Source organism: Equus caballus, chromosome 6 (genome assembly GCF_041296265.1).
Source record: "Equus caballus isolate H_3958 breed thoroughbred chromosome 6, TB-T2T, whole genome shotgun sequence".
NCBI lineage: Eukaryota > Metazoa > Chordata > Mammalia > Perissodactyla > Equidae > Equus > Equus caballus.
The window spans coordinates 18,377,752-18,397,327 of NC_091689.1; the positions used below are offsets into that span (position 1 = coordinate 18,377,752).

The following is a 19,576-nucleotide window of genomic DNA, read 5'->3' on the forward strand; positions in this document are numbered from 1 at the left end:
TGGGTGGGTCTCGTGGAGAGATCTCCCATTCGCCAAGCTCATTCTGAGAACCACAGCTGCAGGCCTGCCAGCTTCTTATCAACAGGACCTTGTCTCACTTGAGCTTAGATACCCAGGGAGCCAAATCGTAACCAGAAGGCTTCAGAGCAAGTTCTGTGACTCGAATATTTCACAGCCCCTGCTACACAGTCCCCAACTTGTGTCCACAACAGCTGCTCCCAGCACCAGGTAGGCTGCCTGTGTCCTGGGGCCTGTCCTCCCCAGCCCCAGCCCCTGACACAGTATAGATGGCACTGCCAATGCCCCGTCCCTGACAATTCTTTTTCAGTGTTTCCACAATGACAACCAAGCCCTTACTCTGGCCCGGGAGCCATTCTGTCTCCTGAAGGGGACTCAGCTTATCAATCTTCTGGTCCATTATCTGTTGATTTTAAAGCTTAGCTTTCAGACAACAGTCTTATGTCCCCTCTTTCCATGTCATTGGCAAAAGCTTCCAGGAGCTTCTGTGCTACCAACTTATTTGTTCTTGAAAACAAACATCTCTACATCTTGGTAGACGTTCTACAACATCTTGCAACTTATTTGTTCACGAGACCAAACATCCTTGGAGATAAGGGTGTGACTGTGACCAGCCTGGGCCCCGAAATAGGTCTGGGTACCCCTCTGGGAGGCAGCCTTTGGTTCTTTGTCTCCATTCCAGCAGGCTGCAATTACCCACCTCATCCCCCATCAATGGGAGTCCCACGAGTGTGGATGACCTGGCACCTCAGACCCAGGTTGCATCTACTTTGTCAGTTTGGAAGGCTATTTGCCTTGAAGACCAGTTCCTCCCTTTCCGTTTCACTCTCAAAATCTGTAACCCTCAGATTCTCTGTGGCTTCTGGGGCACTTTGTCATATTTGACATCCTTTCAACTTCCCAACAGAAAGACAACCACGAGATCCTCCACACCCGCCTTCCACCACTAAGTAGCTGTCTGATCTTTGGTGACACATTTGATTCCTCTAAGCCTCGTGCTTTCATTCCACGAGTATTTACTATGCACCAACTAAGTGCCAAGCCGTGACTTGGGAAAGTTGCTAGAAATATAGCGGTAAGCAAAATGAACAAAATCCCTGCCCCTCGGAGCTTACACGCTAGTGGGAGGAGACAGGCAATAAACAGATAACTAACATACGCAGAAGGCCAGGTTGTGACAGGTACCCAGGAGGAAATTAAAGCAGGGAAGGGGGACCAGGAGGAACAGGGACAGGGATGAAATCTGCAACGCCAGAATATTTGAAATAGCCTGAAACAGCCATAGGGAGAAGGTGAGCAAAGACCTGAGGAAGATGACGTCAGTTCCTCGCTTGTAACGTGGGGACAATAATAATATTATTTACCTCATGGAATTGTTGTGAGGATTCAGTGAGTTAATACATAAAAATCACTTGGGCTACTGTCTGGCCCATTGTAAGTGCTTAATTAATATTAGTTATTGTTATAATCATTACTTTAATAAATGCTTTTTTGAAGGCCCTACTGTTTTTCAAGCATCCAGTTTAGTTTGTGTTGGGAACTCAAAGACGGCAAATGTGGCGTGCATGCTATTGTGCTCTCTCCAAAAACTGTAACAGACATCACTAATCAATTACTGCACTCTCTCCCTGAGCCGAGAGACAGTCCTCTAGGCAGTACGCATCAAACAATTGGAAGTGGCAGGAGAAAAGAAACTTATATGCCATCCCTTGATATAATTGCTATTAAGGGCAGATTCATCTTTTCAACTCCCCCCACTGTTCTCATCCATTTACTATGTGACAGTAACTTGCTCTGTTAGCAAGAGCTGGCATCCTAACTCATTCATCCTTCTGTGAAATGATAATCTCCATCTGCTTTGAGTGGCAAAGAAAAGAATAATTCACGGTCCTCTACCAAGACTATGTAAGGTGATGCAAACCATCCTGCACTGTTAGTTGTCTAATGATCACACATTATTTCTTTAGGGATCACCCAGTAAAAAGATCTTAACTTCCTCCTGTCTATACTTCTTTGATGTGACAACAGGTCTGGGTCTGTGTTGTGGACATGTGTGACAATGGATCAGATGTTCTTAGGAAAGAAAGTGGCTTGCACACAGAAAGTCACTTGTTCTCCTTACATAATTGTGAAATTCCAACAACCTGAACACAAGCTCTTTCTCACTGCACTTTCTCTTGAGCCTATTCAAGACAGACCCAGAGTCTAAATTTAGTCTCACATTAGTAGTATCACTACTCAGGGGCCTATTAAACATCAGCTCAGTGGACACTTTCATAGAACTGTAAAGCGAAACCAAATACAATTGAAGTGTAGAAAATAATTACACTTCCCCTTGGTAGGCCAACTGTCCATAATGGAGACCCAGACAGTAAAATGCAGCCAGAAAAGAATACGCCAGTGCCTTTAAGCCAGAGGCTCTCTAATTCTCCCTGGGAGGGAGTCCCAGTGCGTAGGCTGGTGGAGGTCTTGTCTTAGCTTTCATCTGAAAGCTGGGTTTTATCTCCAACTTTCCATTTTTTGAAATATCAAACTTGCAGAAAAGTTGAAAGACAATTAAATAAATACTCATTTACCCTTTACCAATTATAAATGCATGTGTATATTTATATATTTCTATGTATATACGTATACCTGTGTATATCTACGTATATACACATCTTTTTTGCTGAGACATTTGAAAGTCAGTTGCAGACATAAGGTCACTTCCACCCCTAAATAGTTGACCTGCATCTACTAAAAGAAAGAAGATTGTCTTATATAACCACAATACCACCATCACACCCATGAAATTTAACACAGACACAATAATATTATCTAATATGCAGTCCTTATTCAAATTTCTCCAATTATCTCCAAAGTATCCTTTATATCCTTTTTTAAAAAAATTGTTACCCTGCCAATCAGGGTTCACACATTGTATTTGACTGTTTAATATATTTTCATCTAGAGCTGTCCCCCCCACCTTTTTTTGTCTTTCATGACACTGACATTTTTTTTTTTTTTTTTTTTTTTTTTTTTTTTTTTTTTTTTTAAAGATTTTATTTTTTCCTTTTTCTCCCCAAAGCCCCCCCGGTACATAGTTGTGCATTCTTCGTTGTGGGTTCCTCTAGTTGTGGCATGTGGGACGCTGCCTCAGCATGGTCTGATGAGCAGTGCCATGTCCGCGCCCAGGATTCGAACCGACGAAACACTGGGCCGCCTGCAGCAGAGTGCGCGAACTTAACCGCTCGGCCACGGGGCCAGCCCCAACACTGACATTTTTTAAGAGTCTTATGACTATTCTTCAATCTCTATTTGCCTAATTGCTTCCTCATGAGGTAATTCAGATTAACTCTTTTTGGCAAGAATACTAGTCAGTGATGTGTCCTTCCTAATATGTCACATCAGGAGACACATAATGTTAGTTTGTCCTGTTATTTATGAGTCTAATTTTGATCATTTAGTTAGGGTGATGTCTGACAGATGTCTCCACTCTAATTAATACACCATCTGCAAAGTGATCCTTTGATACTATATGAATATTTTGTACTCAACAACCTTCCAACCAATGACTTGAGCCTCTGTTGATGACATTGACTGAAATAGTTATTATGGGGGTCTTTGCAAAACCGTGATGATCCAATTTAATCACTCCTTCTTTAATTACTAGCTGGCATTCTTCTGTGAAGACAAGCTGGAACCTGGGCTTTGAACTGTCATAAATCACATTTACAACAGCAGGAATCGTCCACTAGCAGTACAATGGGGAGCACAATGCCCTATGTGGTCTCTACTTGCTTCGCATGCTTCTCTCCCTCCAACTGCCCCCCTTATTGAGCACTGTCTTCTCCGCACAGCATTAAGGGCTTTATGTACATCGGATCATTCAGCTACTCCCAACCACTCTAGCAGGTGGGTGGTACTAGTCTCATTTTGCATAGGAGGAGACTGAAATGCAGAGAAGCAACCTCCACAAGATCATCCAGTAAGGGACAGACCTGGGATTTGAACACAGACACATTTGACAGAAGAGGCTACGTTCCTGCCCAATCACGTTCCTAAACCCCTGTGTTATCCCTTTTTGTGGATATATATACCAATCACAGCGATAGTAATCTTTGAATTTTTATGGATCCCTAGAGAGCTTTCATTCTTCCCCCTGAGTATGAGCAGTGCATAGTGAAAAACCCAAAGGAACTGAACTAAAATAGTAACTATGGGATCGTGGATCATTTTTATTTGCCTCTTTATACTTACCTGTATTTCCCAAGTATTCTACAATGAACATGCATTGATGGTTTGGGCAAATTTCCAGTTGTCAGATTCAGAGAGGCCCTTCCTGTGGTTTGTCTGTCCCTATTAGAGCCAGGCTTATAATGATGGACACATGGGCACATGCCTGGGCTATGTGCTACTAAGTGGCCATTTAGTGATACATATGATTCATTCTATACCAAACCAACAGGGGAAAGAATCCAGTTCAACTAATGGTCCATCTTCCCAGAGTCCTAATCGCAGACTGGTTTGTGCAAGATTGCGGGTAGCTATCAAGGACAGAGGAGGCCGAGCCTTGGACCTCAAATTGTTTCCAAAGTAACAGCAAGACATGGAAACACACAAGAAACAATTTCTGAGAATGACAAGATAAGGAATGCTTGGTGGCAGAGTAAGAGTGACCATCATCTGTGAAGGTCAGATACAGGAGAGGTTATGAGGCTTCAAGAAATTTCTAGAAGCAGGGGCTGGCCCCGTGGCCGAGTGGTTAAGTTCGCGCGCTCCGCTGCAGGCGGCCCAGTGTTTCGTCGGTTCGAATCCTGGGCGCGGACATGGCACTGCTCGTCAGACCACGCTGAGGCAGCGTCCCACATGCCACAACTAGAGGAACCCACAACGAAGAATACACAGCTATGTACCGGGGGGCTTTGGGGAGAAAAAGGAAAAAATAAAATCTTTAAAAAAAAAAAAAAAAAAAAAAAAAAGAAATTTCTAGAAGGGAAGTAAGAATTACAGACCAGAAAGTCATTGCTCCAAGAGATTTTATAAGATTTTGGACCTTGGTAACTTTTCCATGTTTCTTATTTTTGTTTTTCCATGTCTGTTTCCCAATAGTCTTCAGCAGAGAAAGAAAAAAATGCCTCTAAAAAGGAAAAGAAGGGGCCGGCCCCGTGGTATAGTGATTACGTTCATGTGCTCCACTTCAGCGGCCCAGGGTTCAGAGGTTCGGATCCTAGGCACAGACATACATACCACTCATCAAGCCATGCTGTGGTGGTGACCCATATACAAAGTAGAGGAGGGTGGGAACAGATGTTAGCTCAGGGACCATCTTCCTCACAAAAGAAAAAAAAGGAAAAAGAAGAAATAGTAGGGAGATTGAATCACAATACCAAACCAAACATAATTCTGATCAAAAATCAAAAGTCACCATCAGACAGCTCCTACATGTAAAGAGCTCAGAAGCCATTACTTCCATCCTCACAAGAAAAAGCTGAACAAACCAAAAATCAGCAACTTTTCTTAAATCCATTGGAGAATTGAGGTCACAGAGCAAACCACCACCCTGAAATCTGGAGAGACGGGAGCACGGAGAAATCACAACTTACCGGGAGCAGGAGCCGCCATTGAAGCCAGCAACTGGTGGGAACACTGACACAGTGTGATGGATTGCTGGAGGCTGAGGGCGGCCGAGCTTGAGTTAAAACTCCTGGGGTCTCAGTCTTGGGGAGGCCCCACACTTTCCTGGAGTTTACCTCCAGGAGCCCCACCAGGTTCTTACTGTGAGGTGGGAAAAAAAATCCCCACGCTTCAGAGAAGGGGAGGGGGAAAAGTAACCATTTAAAAATAAGTTTGGGGGAATGTAACCATTTTAAAAGCCCAGAGCATTGTGTTCCCCTTACCGAAGACCTGTCGTCAAGGCCTGTTGCAAGGAAAGCTGTTTCACCAGAACCTTATCTGCTGTGGGGGAAGGGCGGCCACCCAACTCCAAACCTCTCCAGCTTCTGGTCGCCTGTAGGGGAGAAGAAGAAAGGCCAAGAAAACTGTTGAAGGCCAGGCCCAGGGTCTCAGGCCCACTGAGATTTAATCATAAGATTATGGAATACTTCCCCTTCCCAACACCTTACTGTGTTAGTTTCCTGGGGCTGCAGTAAGCAGGCACCACAAACTGAGTGGCTTAAACGACAGAAATTTATTCTTTCACAGTTCTGCAGGATAGAAGTCCAAAATCAAGGTGTTAGCAGGGTTGTGCTCTCTCTGAAGGCATGAGGGAAGAAGGCTTCCTTCTCTTTCTAGTTTCTGGTGGTCGCCAGCAATCCTTGGCATTCCTTGGCTTGTGACTGCCTCCCTCCGATGGTTACTGAACCAAAGGTGGGTTCGTCTCCTAGAAGAGCTAAAACTCAGACTCTTGACCAGAAGTAGTTGTCACACAAAGCAGAACTTATTTGCAGCAAATAGGAGGCCACGTGAAATCATTGCCAAAGTCCTGGTGTCCCCAAACACGGGCAAGCAGGGGCCTTTCATTTGGGATGGGGAATGAATATTCAAAAGGGAGAGGTGGGCATTTGCTTGTGCAGACTCAGCTGGAAAACACGCTTCCACATACACTGCAGGTGTTGGTAATAAGGCCTAAGCTCCTCCCAGGGAGGAGATCTTAGCATTACAAATAAGGCCAAGGCCGGAGGTGCTGCTGTTGTGGTGGGGCTTGGTCTGGCTCAGAGTGGTTGCAGATTGCATCTTTTAAACAGTCAAATGTTTCGCAAACCTCCCTTGAGCTCCTTGGGGCGATTACTCAGACACAATCTCTGCCTCAATCATTGAGTGGCCTTTCTGTGTGTCTGTGTGTATCCCTGTCTGTCCTCTCCTTTTCTCATAAGGACATCAGTCATTGGATTTAGGGCCCACCCTAATCCAGGACGACCTCATGTCAATGTAACTAACTACATCTGCAAAGACCCTATTTCCAAGTAAGGTCACATTCTGAGGTTCCAGGTGAACGTGAATTTTGGGGGGACTTTATTCAACCCACTACACTTACCACCACATCAATAGATTCCACCAAAAGTAGGTTACAAGTGAGAGAGCTGCAAGGCACAGAAGCCATTTAAGGTGGAGCTCTTAGGAAAAACTCAAGACAACCAAACAGAAAAAAATAAAATGAGGAAACTGAAGTCTCTGGCACCTACAGCTACAGCAAACATTAAACACAGCCCAGATCCTAGTCAACTTAACATAGAACTTCACACTGAAAGTCTGTTTAGCTCAAGTCCTACTATCACATACATCATATCTAGGGTTCAACAAAAAATTACAAGGCAGGTGTCAGCCCAATGGCATAGTGGTTAAGTTTGTGTGCTTCGCTCTGGCAGCCTGGGGTTTGCCGATTTGGATCCCGGGTGTGGACCTACACACTGCTCATCAAGCCATGCTATGACGGCATCCCACATACAAAATAGAGGAAGACTGGCACAGACATTAGCTCAGGGTCAATCTTCCTCACCAAAAAAAAAAAAAAATTACAAGGCATGCTAAAAGGCAGCACTCAGTCTGAAGAGACAAAGCAACCAGCAGAACCAGACTCAGATGTGACACAGATTTTGGAATTATCAGATAGGGAACTGAAAATAACTATGATTAATACGTTAAGGGCTCCAATGGAAAAAGTACATACATGCAAGAACAGATGGGTGATGAAAGCAGAGAGATGGAAATTCTAACTAGGAATCAAAAGGAGATACTAGAAATCAAAACTGAGGGGCTTACCGGGTGGCACAGCAGTAATGTTCACAAGTTCCACTTCAGTGGTCCAGGGTTCACTAGTTTGGATCCCAGGTGAGGACTTACCCACTGTTTGTCAATCTATGCCCTGGCAGGCATCCCATCTATAAAATAGAGGAAGATGGGCATGGATGTTAGCTCAGGGCCAGTCTTCCTCAGCAAAAAGAGGAGGGTTGGCAGCAGATGTTAGCTCAGGGCTAATCTTTCTCAATAAATAAATAAATAAAAATTAAAAAAATAAGGGGCTGGCTCCGTGGCCGAGTGGTTAAGTTCATGCGCTCCACTACGGCGGCCCAGGGTTCGGATCCTGGGCACAGACATGGCACCGCTCATCAGGCCACGTTGAGGCGGCATCCCACAACAACCCACAACTAGAAGGACCTGCAACTAAGACATACAACTGTGTACAGGGGGGTTTGGGGAGATAAAGCAGAAAAAAAAAAAAAAGAGAGATTGGCAACAGTTGTTAGCTCAGGTGCCAATCCTTAAAAAAAAAAAAGGAAGATTGGCAACAGTTGTTAGCCCACGTGCCAATCTTTAAAAAAAAAATTAATTAATTAAAAAAATAAAAGAAATCAAAACTGAAATGCAAAGAGAAAAGAGAATAAAGACAATGGGGCAGAATATCCAAGAACAAAAAGATAATTGCAAAAGGTGTGCCATATGCATAATGGGACTATTGGAAAGAGAAGGAAGAGAGAAAGCAGCAGAAGAAATATTTGATGTATTAATGATTGAGAATTTTCCAGAATTAATGATAGACACCAAACCACAGATCCAGGAAGCTCAGAGAACAAGCTGGAGAAATACCAAATAATCTAAACCTAGGCATATTGTATTCAAACTGCCAGAAACCAAAGACAAAGAGAAAATCTTGAGAAAAAAGCCAGAGGGAAAAATACCTTAACAAGAGAGGAAGAAGAATCAGAATTACATTGGACTTCTGGTCAGAATCCATTCAAACAAGAAGCAAGTGAAACAAAATATTTAAGATGTTGAAAGAAAAAACCCCACCAACCTAGAGTTCTATATACTGTGAAATTATCCTTCAAAAGCTAAGGAGAGGGCCGAGTGGTTAAGTTCATGCACTCCACTTTGGCAGCCTAGGGTTTTGCCAGTTCGAATCCTGGGCGCAGACATGGCACCGCTCATCAGGTCACGTTGAGGTGGCGTCCCACATGCCACAACTAGAAGGACCCACAACTAAAATATACAACTATGTGCTGGGGGGATTCAGGAAGAAAAAGCACACACACGCAAAAAAGAGAAATAAAAACTTTCTCAGACAAAGAAAAACTGAGGAAATTTGTTGCCAGGAGACGTGCCTTGCGAGAACTGTTAAAAGGAGTTCTTCAGAGAAAAGGAAAATGATACAGGTCAAAACTCAGACTTATGTAAAGAAGGGAAGAGAGTTAGAGAAGGAATAAATGACAGACATATAAAATCTTTTATTTTTCTTATTCTAAATTGATCCAGTAGATCATTGTTCAAAGTAATAACAGCAACAATGTATTGGGTGGTTATAGCTTGTGGGTAAGTGAAATGAACGACAGATGTTATTACCGGACAAGAGGGAGGAATTGGGAATGCAGTCATGCTCTGCAGAACGACGTTTCAGTCAGTGACGGATGCGACAGTGGTCCCATAAGACTAGTTCCATATAGCCTGAGTGTGTAGTAGGTTATGCCATCTAGGTTTGTGCAAGTGCACTCTATGATGTTTGCACGATGAAATCACCTAACAACAGATTTCTCAGAATGTATCCTTGTCGTTAAGCGACGCACAACTACTGTGTTATAAGACATCTGCACTGCTAGTGAGGCATATAACGCTGTGTGAAAGTGGACGTAGGTTAATTATAAACATCTATTGAAAACTCTTGGGCAACCGCTAAAAAAGTATGATGTACATTCAAAGAGGAAAGAAAATGAAATCATTTAAAATGCTCAAGTAAAACCAGAGAAGGTAGAAAAAGAGCAGAAGATTTTGAAAAGAAACAAAGAGAAAGTGCAATGAATAGAAAACAGTTACGGACACAGCAGATATTGACCCAACTATAGCACTAATTATTTTAAAGGTCAATGGTCTATATAGACCAATTAGAAGATAGAGACTGTCATAGAGGATACAAACCAAGATCCAACTGTAAGTTATTAAATATAAAAGATACAGATAGATTAAAGGGATAGAAGCCATAAAAAAGATGGAAATTCTGACACATGCCACAACACGAATGACCCTTGAGGACGTTATGTACACTAAGTGAAATAAGTGGGTCACAAAAAGATAAATACTCTATGATTCCACTTACATGCGGTAAGTAGTCAAATTCATAGAGACTGAAAGTAGAATGGTGGTTTCCAGGGGCTGGGAGGGAGGGGGGAATGGGGAATTAGGTTTAATGAGCACAGAATTTGAATTTCGCAAGCTAAAACAGTTTTAAAAGATGGTGTACATCATTGTATTTCAGCTCCTGTGTGGACCACATCGTGTTAACCACCCCAAGCCTAGTTGCCATCTGTCACTGTACACCTTTGCCCTTTTACTCCTTTCACCCTCCCCTCTCCCCACTTTCCCTCTGGTAACCACCAATCTGTTCTCTGTCTCTATGTGTTTGTTTGTTGTTGTTGTTTTATCTTCCACATATGAGTGAAATCATACAGTATTTGGCTTTCTCTGTCTGACCTGTTTCATTTAGCCTAATGCCCTCAAAGTCCATCCACGGTGTCTCAAATGGCAAGATTTCATCTTTTTTATGGCTAAGTAGCATTCCATTGTATATATATATACCACATCTTCTTTATCCATTCATCCCTTGATGGGCACTTAGGTTGTCTCCAAGTCTTGGCTATTGTGAATAATGCCACCATGAACATAGGGGTGCATATATCTTTTCAAATTAGTGCTTTCATGTTCTTTGGATGAATATCCAGAAGTGAAATAGCTGGGTCATATGGTAGTCCTATTTTTAATTTTTTGAGGAATCTCCATACTGTTTTCCATAGTGGCTGCACCAGTTTACATTCCCACCAGCAGTGTATGAGATGTACGAGAGTTCCCTTTTCTCCACATCCTCTCCAATACTTATTTATTTCTTGTCTTTTTGTGTGTGTGTGAAGAAGATTGACCCTGAGCTAACATCTGTGCCAATCTTCCTCTATTTTATGTGGGATGCCGCCGCAGTGTGGCTTGATGAGTGGTATGTAAGTCCGCCCCTGGGATCCAAACCTGCGAACCCCGGGGCACTGAAGCGGAGCACACGTGCTTAACCACTACGCCATGAGACCAGCCCCTCTTGTCTTCTTAATAATAGCTATTCTCGCGGGCGTGAGGTGATATCTCATTGTTTTGATTTGCATTCCCCTAGTAATTAGTGATGCTGAACATCTTTTCACGTGCCTTTTGGCCATCTGTATATCATCCTTGGAAAAATATTTGTTCAGGTCCTCCACCCATTTTTTAATAAGGTTGTTTTGTTGTTGTTGTTGAGTTGTATGAGTTCTTTATATATTTTGGATATTAACCCCTTATCAGATCTATGATTTGCAAATATCTTCTCCCAATTCTTAGGTTGTCTTTTCATTTTGTTGATGGTTCAAACTTTTTAGATAAAATTATCATGATAATTTCTGGATACTTTTCAGATTTATGGGTTTATCTCAGAAGTCCATTCTATGCTGGGACAGTCACCTTTGGTTTCCAGGCTCAGCCGTCAGTACGTATACGTGGGATGCATCTTTACCTTCCCGCCTCTGTCCCCATCTTTCTTCCCTATGTACTTCCATTTCAATCGTATCCATCCTTTCAAGTAGGTCTCCTACAAATGCCCCCTCCTCTGTCCAGCCTTTTCTGATCCGCCAAGTGGAATTCCTCCACTTCCAAACTTCAGTGGTACTTTACTTGACGTGAGGATAACTTGAATAAGACCTCGATTATTGAATGAATGTTACTGACATCTGCTTAGCTGCTAACTCTGAAAAATAACCAAATTAAAATCATTAACCAGCCATAAAAAAATTCCCTTGGACCTCCACATGTAAACTCCAGGGGCAATGTCTTGGGTTTTCCAGGACTTTCTGGGGGTCTTAAGGCTGAGGCGTGGAGAAAGAGTCTGATTTGCCTCTTGAACGTGGTGGGAATCGACATTCCTCTCAATGTTTTTCATATACAGGAAGTGGTAATTCTCAACCTCTCTGGTCTCAGGTTTTGACTCACTGGGGTCCCCACACCCCAGGGCCTGGCCTCTGTGCTGCTAAGTCTCTGAGCAACTCAATGAGGTACGTGGCTGGAAAATTCCCCTAGGGGGCTAATCGTGAGAAGGACCACTCTCCCATTCATGTGGTTTCGTCAGGATGACTGAAGGCCGTAGGCCTGGGCCATGTTCTCTTGATCACACACACCATCGTAGATTTAAAAAGAGTCCTAAAGGTCGCCTGTCTCGTTAAGTGTTTCACACCCCTCCCCCAGTTAATAATATCTCCTCTGTTTTTCTAAACTCCCTAGTGCATTGTGAATGCGGCTACCTGCTATAAGAAGCTGATTTCTTTGAGGTTTTTTGCAAACATTCAACTAACATCACGCTTAGTATACCAGGATTCCCCTCTTATGGCCGTGAAGCCCTGGGGTCACCAACTCGAGGCAAACACAACGAAGGCTAATCTTATTGATAGGAAAATGGAAGCCTTAAGTAGCCTCATAAAACCACAGGGCAACATTAGAACATTTAACCTGACATCTGAAGCTTGTGTCAAAAGGTATAAACTTCGGCCACGTCACACTCACTAGGATGGCTATAATCAAAACATGGAAAATAACAGGTGTTGGCGAGGATGCAGAGAAGTTGGAACCCTCATACATGGCTGGCGAGAATGCAAATGGGTGCAGCTGATGTGGAGAACAGTTTGGGGGTTCTTCAAAAAGTTTAAACGTAGAGTTACACACGGCCCAGTAAGTCCACTCCTAGGTCTGTGACCAAGAGAATAGAAAACAGGTGTTGAACAAAGACTTGTATACAAATGTTTGCAGCAGCACCGTTCACAGTGGCCAAAAGGAGGAAGAGCCGAGCTGTCCATCAGCTGATCAACGGATACGTGAGCTGTGGCGTATCCCTCCACCGGAATATCTCATCATAAAAAGGAAGGAAATACTGATACCTCTGCAACACGGATGAACCTCAAAAACATACGCCAAGCGAAAGAAGCCAGACACAAAGGGCACATATTGTATGATTCCATTTACCTGAAATGTCAAGAATAAGCAAATCCACGGAGACAGAGAGCAGATTAGTGATTGCCAGGGGCTGGGGGGAGGGGACATTGACAGTGACTGCTTAATGCACCTGAGGTTTCCTCTTGGGGTGATGAAAATGTGGTTACACAGCATTGCGAAGGTGCTAAAAGCCGCTAAATGTACACTTTAAAATGGTTAAAGTGTTAAACTGTGTTATGTGAATTTTACCTGAATTTTTTAAAAATTGTGTGCTTTGACTTAGGAAAATGTTTGTCACAGAAACTGCTTCTCTCCTTGCAGCATTTCATAACCCTCCGGCGTCAAAGCCCCTCCTCCAAAACCCGTCTCCAAAGTCACCCGCATCCCAAGAGATGCCCACGGACTAGAAGCCAGACAGGAGAGGACAGCCTGCAGTGTGATCTTCCCCCTAATTGGGACCTTAGTCCTATGGCCTTCTCATCGCTCTCGCATCTGGAGGTCACGCCAGCCCCAGAAGGACCCGGGTATTCCCGATGCCCTGGCATCCAGAGTGTCCCATGGTCCTCCCAAATAGCCAGCATCCATAGATTAGACAAAAGCCAACACTGAACAGATTTCACGTGAAGGCAGAATGTGAAACAGGAAGAAATGAAAGTGAGCACCAGAGATCCGATTAAATGGGTAATAAAGCACAGCATAATGTGAAAAGGAGGATATACATTATGCTGTCTTTTATATAAGGAAGAAGAGAAAATGAGAATATGAGTGTGTTATTTTCATGCAAAGAAATACAGGAAAGATAATAGAAATTAATGAAAAGGGTTAACTATGGAGGTGGGAGGGACAGCCCTGAAGGAATGGGGTGGCAGTGAGACTTCTCCTGTATACCTTTTTATATCCTTTTAACTTTGAGCCGCATGAATGTTTTATGCATTAAAAAAATTAAATTAAATTTTAGGGGCCAGCCCTGGTGGCCTAGTGGTTAAGTTCGGCATGCTCTGCTTCGGCAGCCCAGGTTTCGGATCCCGGGTGCAGACCTACACCACTCATCTGTTAGCAGCCATGCTGTGACAGTGGCCCACATGAAAAAAAACAAAAAGAAAAAAACAGGAAGATTAGCAACAGGGCTCCAGATGTTAGCTCAGGGCAAATCTTCCTCAGCAAAAAAAAAAAAAAAAAATTTAAATTTTAAAAGGATAGGATAAAGCAAACCCTACAATAGAGTACAAACGGGAGCAAAACAAATTGATTACATATCACACTGATAACACAACCACACAGAACAAGGAATTAATCCGGTATTCTGATTGTACATCCCTAATGAGATCTGTTCTGAGAACAAAAACAACTCCAAAAAAGAATCTTATTCTTGACTTTGTAGGTATGCCGTTAGTAGTAATATTGGCCTTGTAATTCTGAAACTCTTTTATGTATAATGTAGAATTAAGCAAATACATAGTTTACTGTAAAAGAAAAACAATACTAGTAATATGTAAAAGGAGTTAAGAAAAACCCTATAATGTTAAATTTGAGGTGGAAATATCAGTTTGAACACATGATTCTTTTTTTAAAAACTGAGTCTCCTAGTTCTGTTCCCTGAAGAGTCTAGAAGCAGCTGCACCCCGGTAGCAATGAACATATGTAACACTGGGTTCTTGTTTCTAGATATCATTCACCACTAAGGGAACCAGGACTCCTTGGAGAAATGGTTCATTCTCAGGCTGGGGCTGAAAGTGTACAGCATGAGCCTGGACTATCTGTCACACCACAAAGCAAAAAGGCACACAAAGATAAATGTGACCATGTCAAAGGGACACAGGAGGTGACTTAAGGAGCTCCCACTGCTCAACGTGGGACAATGTGAACATCCAAATGAATAATGATAGTATCAGATTATAGCACACTTTTAAAAAATCCATGAATCCACAGTGATTTTTAGAAAGAAAAAAAAAGGTGAGTGGGGCAAATTCTTACAGAAAAATGCCAGCTAGTAAGTGTGGAAGAAATAAAAGAATGAAAACCCACCACTTTGCAACCCCCAATGTAGTCCTTGATTCAGGCAAATCTCATCAATGATTGCTAAAGCTGCTGGGTGAACTGGATAGGCAGCTGATCCTGTGACCATGTAACGATCCTACAAATGACTTACTAATTACAAAGGGGAAAATGTAGAGAGGCTTGGTGATCAAACTACGTCACCAAGAGGACCACGACCTGCCATCATTTGCCCTGAGGTGACACAGCGAGAAGTACCCAATTTCACCAGGTAGTCCTCGTGCCAAAAATATTAACCTTGAATCTAATCATGAATGAACAACCAGATTAATCCAGCACGTGGGACATCTTACAAGACAACTGGCCTGGACTCTTCAAAAAAGCCAATGTCACGAAAACAAATAGCAATGAAAACAACAAAAAGGTGAGAGATTGTTTTAAATTAAGAGAGACTAGAGAGACATAACCAATGATCATATATGAACTTTGATTGGATCCTGGATAGGAAAAAAAAATCCAGCTATAAAAGACATTGAGGGGACAATTTAGAGATTTGAGTACAGTTGGTATGCTGGATGCTGTTATGGTTATAATAATGGTCTTGTGGTTTTGTGGGAGAACATCCTTATCAGGAGATGCTGAGATATTTCGAAGCGAAGCGTCAAGATGTCAGCAACTTGTTTTCAAATCATTCAGCAAAATAAAAGTATCTAAAATATACAGAGAGAGGGAGAGAGAAAGAGAAAGCAAACATGGCAAAAACGCCAACAGTTGGAGAATCTAGGGGAAGGTATAGGGGTGTTCATTGCACTCCTCTTTCAACTTTTCTGTAGGTTTGACAATTTCAGAATAAAACGTGGGGAGCGGGTCATTGCAGGGTGGACAGAGAAGGTGTGATGGAGCTTGCTGCCAGGCCCGAGGCAGTCCGCCACCCACACAGGAAGTTCAGAACGGCTCCCCACGTTACACTAGACTAACCTCCTTTGAGTCTTCCTAAAAGAGGGGAAGGCCTACGTTTCGCATTCCCTGGACCCCCGGGCCCCCATTCAGCCCCTGGTAAAACCCCCGTCACTTGCAGACACTCTGAACCAAACACCCACTGGAAAAGTGTAATCAATGGAAAACACACCTTGCAAACACCACACAGGTGGAGAGGAAGAGTCTTCCTGTATCCCAAGCTCTGGGACGGGGTTCCACCCCCTGCCCCGGCCAGGTTCCTGGCTGGTGAGGCCTCTGGCTGATCCCAGGCCTATGCTCGACTGGGAGGAGTGGTCCACCTACCATACCAAGGTTTCTCCTTTCTTATCCTCTAGGACACGGGGGGCTATTTCTAAGTGGACCTTGGGCTCTGGTGAGGAAGGCCCCCTATTCCTTTCCAGCACCATCCTGACTCAAAACTGTGACTCAATTATGTGACCAGTATTTCTTGAGTCCCAGGCACTGTTTTGGGCAGTAGGGGCACCTTGATGAACAAGCAGCCGTGGTTTCTGCCCTTGCGGAGCCCATGGGCACATTGCAACCGTGACAAGTGCCACGAAGGGGAGGAACAAGGTGCCAACAGAGCTGGTAGCGGAGGAAACTGCTGGAGTGACATATGAGTGACAAGCAGGAAATACAATCGACAGGCTCTGGGGATGGGTGGATTTGAGGGGCGATGAGAAGGGGGGTGTCAAGGGATGCTGCCAGGATTCTGGCTTGTGTCACTGGATAGACAGTGTTGGCCTTCAGCGGGACATCCTGGAAGAGGCCTGCAGTGGAGGGGGTGACAGAAATCCACACAGGCCACTGCATGACAGTCAGGCACACAGAGGAGAGGCCTGCGCTGTGCTGTGGGTCTCTGAGTCGTCACAGAGGCCATACGTGGCCAGAACCTGCCCATCTCCTCTGGAAGCTTCCATCACTCCCAGAAGGCCACCCATGAAAGTCTTCAATCCTGGGCAGTCTCCTTCTACTTTGCTCTTCTTTGTTCTCAGAAGATGATTCTGGGCAGCATCTCACATCCCAGGACACAAGGCTCCTCTGGCTTGCTGGAGCGGATGGTGCATTTCCTTTCACCCCTGAAATCAAGGAGGGGGCGGTGTGGAGGAGGGAAGCAGCTCACATGCACACACATGCAAGCACGAACATTCTCTCCGTCTCTCTTACACACACAAACACACACTCATAAGCACGATTCTGTCTCTCAGGTGTTTGATTAGCTCTGTAAAGACTGAAGATCATTTTATTTGCCAGGGTTTGGTTAGGGGAAAACCCAGTATTTGTGCTGGAGAATGGAGCCCTTCTCTGCTACCCTTCTCCCCCCACCGCCATCACCCACAATTTCCTAAAAACAAGAAATTCTTGGTGCAAGTGCATTTTACGTGGAACGAGACAAGGGGACTAAGCCTCACTTCCAGATGAACATTGAGCAAGACAGGGCATGTGTGGAAGAAGTTCCAGGAGTGTAAACCCTTGGGAATTAGTAGAAAATGTGGGTTGGATGTGCATTCATTTCCCGGTGCTCCTGCAATGAATTACCGCAAACTTCGTGGCCCAAAACAATGGACACTTACTCTGTCACTGCTCTAAGGCCAGAAGTCCAAGGTCAAGGTGTCAGCAGGGTCTCACTCCCTCCAGAAGCTCTAGGGGACATTGTGTTCTCTGAATCCTCCAGCTTCTGTGGCTCCAGCTGTCCCCTGGCTCGTGGCTGCTTCACTCCAGCCTCTGCCTCCGTCTTACCGCGGCTTTCTCCTCTTCTGTGTGTCTCTCTTAAGGACCCTTGTCACTGGATTTAGAGTCCACCCAGATAATGATCCCACAAATGTCTTCATCTCAAGATTCTCAGCTATGTCTACAAAGACTGCTTTTTTCAATAAGGCACATTCACAGGTCCCAAGAATTCTTATATGGACATATCTTTTGGGGGGAGCCACCTTTCAACCCACTGCAGGATGCAACTTTCACAGAACATGGGGGACAGAGGCAGCGGTTCAGCTCTCTTTCCTTCTGACTCGGCGCTGGCTCCTTGTGGTGAGGGCCACTCATACCAGAACTGCGCTGAGAAACCCATCGGTCCCGCAGGCACTCACCGCTTCTCAACAAGAAAACAGAAGGCATTCTGGGAAATGCTGGAGGGCCCCAAACCCCTTCCCAGCTATGCAAATGATACCTCTCTTCACGGCCAAGTTCCAAGCCCCCTGCTTTGAGGTCCCTTGGCTGGCCACCCCAGGCCCCCACTATCCCACCCTCCATCAGACTCAGCAACCTTGGATGTTGATGTTGTTTAAACCCCTCGACAAGCATTTGCTGCCTGCCTACTCTATGCTGGACCCCAGGCTTATGGGGAAACACATCTGGCAATTAATCCTGCTAATTGCTTTGGGATGCTAGCCTTGGACTGGTTCTGGGACATCCCAGATTCCTGGGGGGTGAGTGGGAGGCTCAAAAGCAGTAAAGAAGCTAAATTCCCTAAAGCCAAAATCGCCCTCAAAGATCCCCGTTAAAGCACCAAGAGGCAGGTCTTGAGGCTCAAAAGCAAAACTCCGCCTGCTCCCTCACATGTAGGGAGGTGTCCCTGCCCTGCGGCAGAGTCAGTGTGAAAACGTGGGTTGGGGAGGAGAGGGAAATGAGTTATCGAGGCTTTCCTCTTTTCTTTCTCCATCTCCAGATTGTATAGTTGGCTTTCCTAAATTATGGGCACGTGTGTGCCAACCTATTGTGTGTTGTTCTCCTCGTGGACGAGCCACCCTGACAACAAGCTACTTGACAGCAGAAGGAAATGCCCTCACCTCCCGTTGAGGGGGCCACAGGGCAGGCTGCGCAAGGCTGGGCAGAGCAGGTGCCAAATGAAGTCGCTGAGGGAAAGTAGGGTTGGAAGGGGGAGTGATGCCATCAACCGAGTAGTGACGGGGGTCTCACTCCTCCAAGTGACTCTAAGAGATTGTTCCCAAGAAGAGGAATTCTGGGCAGAGCTATTAAGACAGGACTTTCTCACCTCATTGCACAGGTCCAGTGACTTCCTCTGGGCCAAATATCCATCCAAAGCCACAACAGGGACAAAGGGCCACACCGTCCACTTCTGAAGTCTCAGGTGGCAGCCATGTGCAGAGAGTCATTGTGCCCAGTGCCTGACACAGCTCAACACGTGGTAGATGTTCACTCAATGTTGACTGCCTCAGAGAATTCTCAGGTCTGCCAATCTCAGCCGGGGCCCTGGGGCTTCCTGTATTAGTCAGAGTTCTCCAGAGGAACAGAACCAATAGGATGTGTATATATAGAGAGAGATTTATTTTAAGGAATTAGCTCATATGATTTTGGAGACTGGCAAGTCCAAAATCCACAGAGTAAGCTGGAGACCCAAGGAAAAGTTGATGCTGCAGTTGGAGTCCAAAGGCAGTCTGCTGACAAATTCCCCCTCTCTTGAGGGAGGTCAGTCTTGTTCTTAAGGTCCTCAACTGATTGGACGAGACCCACCCACATTGTAGAGAGCAATCTGCTTTGTTTAAAGTCTACCGATTTAAACTCAAGCCTATCCAAAAAAATACCTTCAAAGAAGCATCTAAGGTACTATTTGACTAAACATCTGGGTACCATGGCCCAGCCAAGTTGACAAATAAAATTA

General features: G+C 44.4%; 1 protein-coding gene across 5 annotated transcripts in view; it reads right to left on the reverse strand.

The window, feature by feature from the left end:
* Window positions 1–19,576, reverse strand: part of GPR55 (G protein-coupled receptor 55) — an 82,643-nt gene that overhangs the window by 47,826 nt on the left and 15,241 nt on the right. The window contains exons 3-6 of one of the 5 annotated variants that reach the window (XM_070270647.1): window positions 7,759–7,877; window positions 6,123–6,203; window positions 5,898–6,007; window positions 5,604–5,803 (exon numbers count right to left, since the gene is read on the reverse strand). In XM_070270647.1, the coding sequence (XP_070126748.1) occupies window positions 5,604–5,622 (19 nt within the window). In that variant the 5' untranslated portion in view covers window positions 5,623–5,803; window positions 5,898–6,007; window positions 6,123–6,203; window positions 7,759–7,877. Of the gene's footprint in view, window positions 1–5,603; window positions 5,804–5,897; window positions 6,008–6,122; window positions 6,638–7,758; window positions 7,878–19,576 lie in introns of those variants that run through there. The other 4 variants (XM_023642534.2, XM_070270648.1, XM_070270652.1 and 1 more) reach the window with 4 other exon arrangements.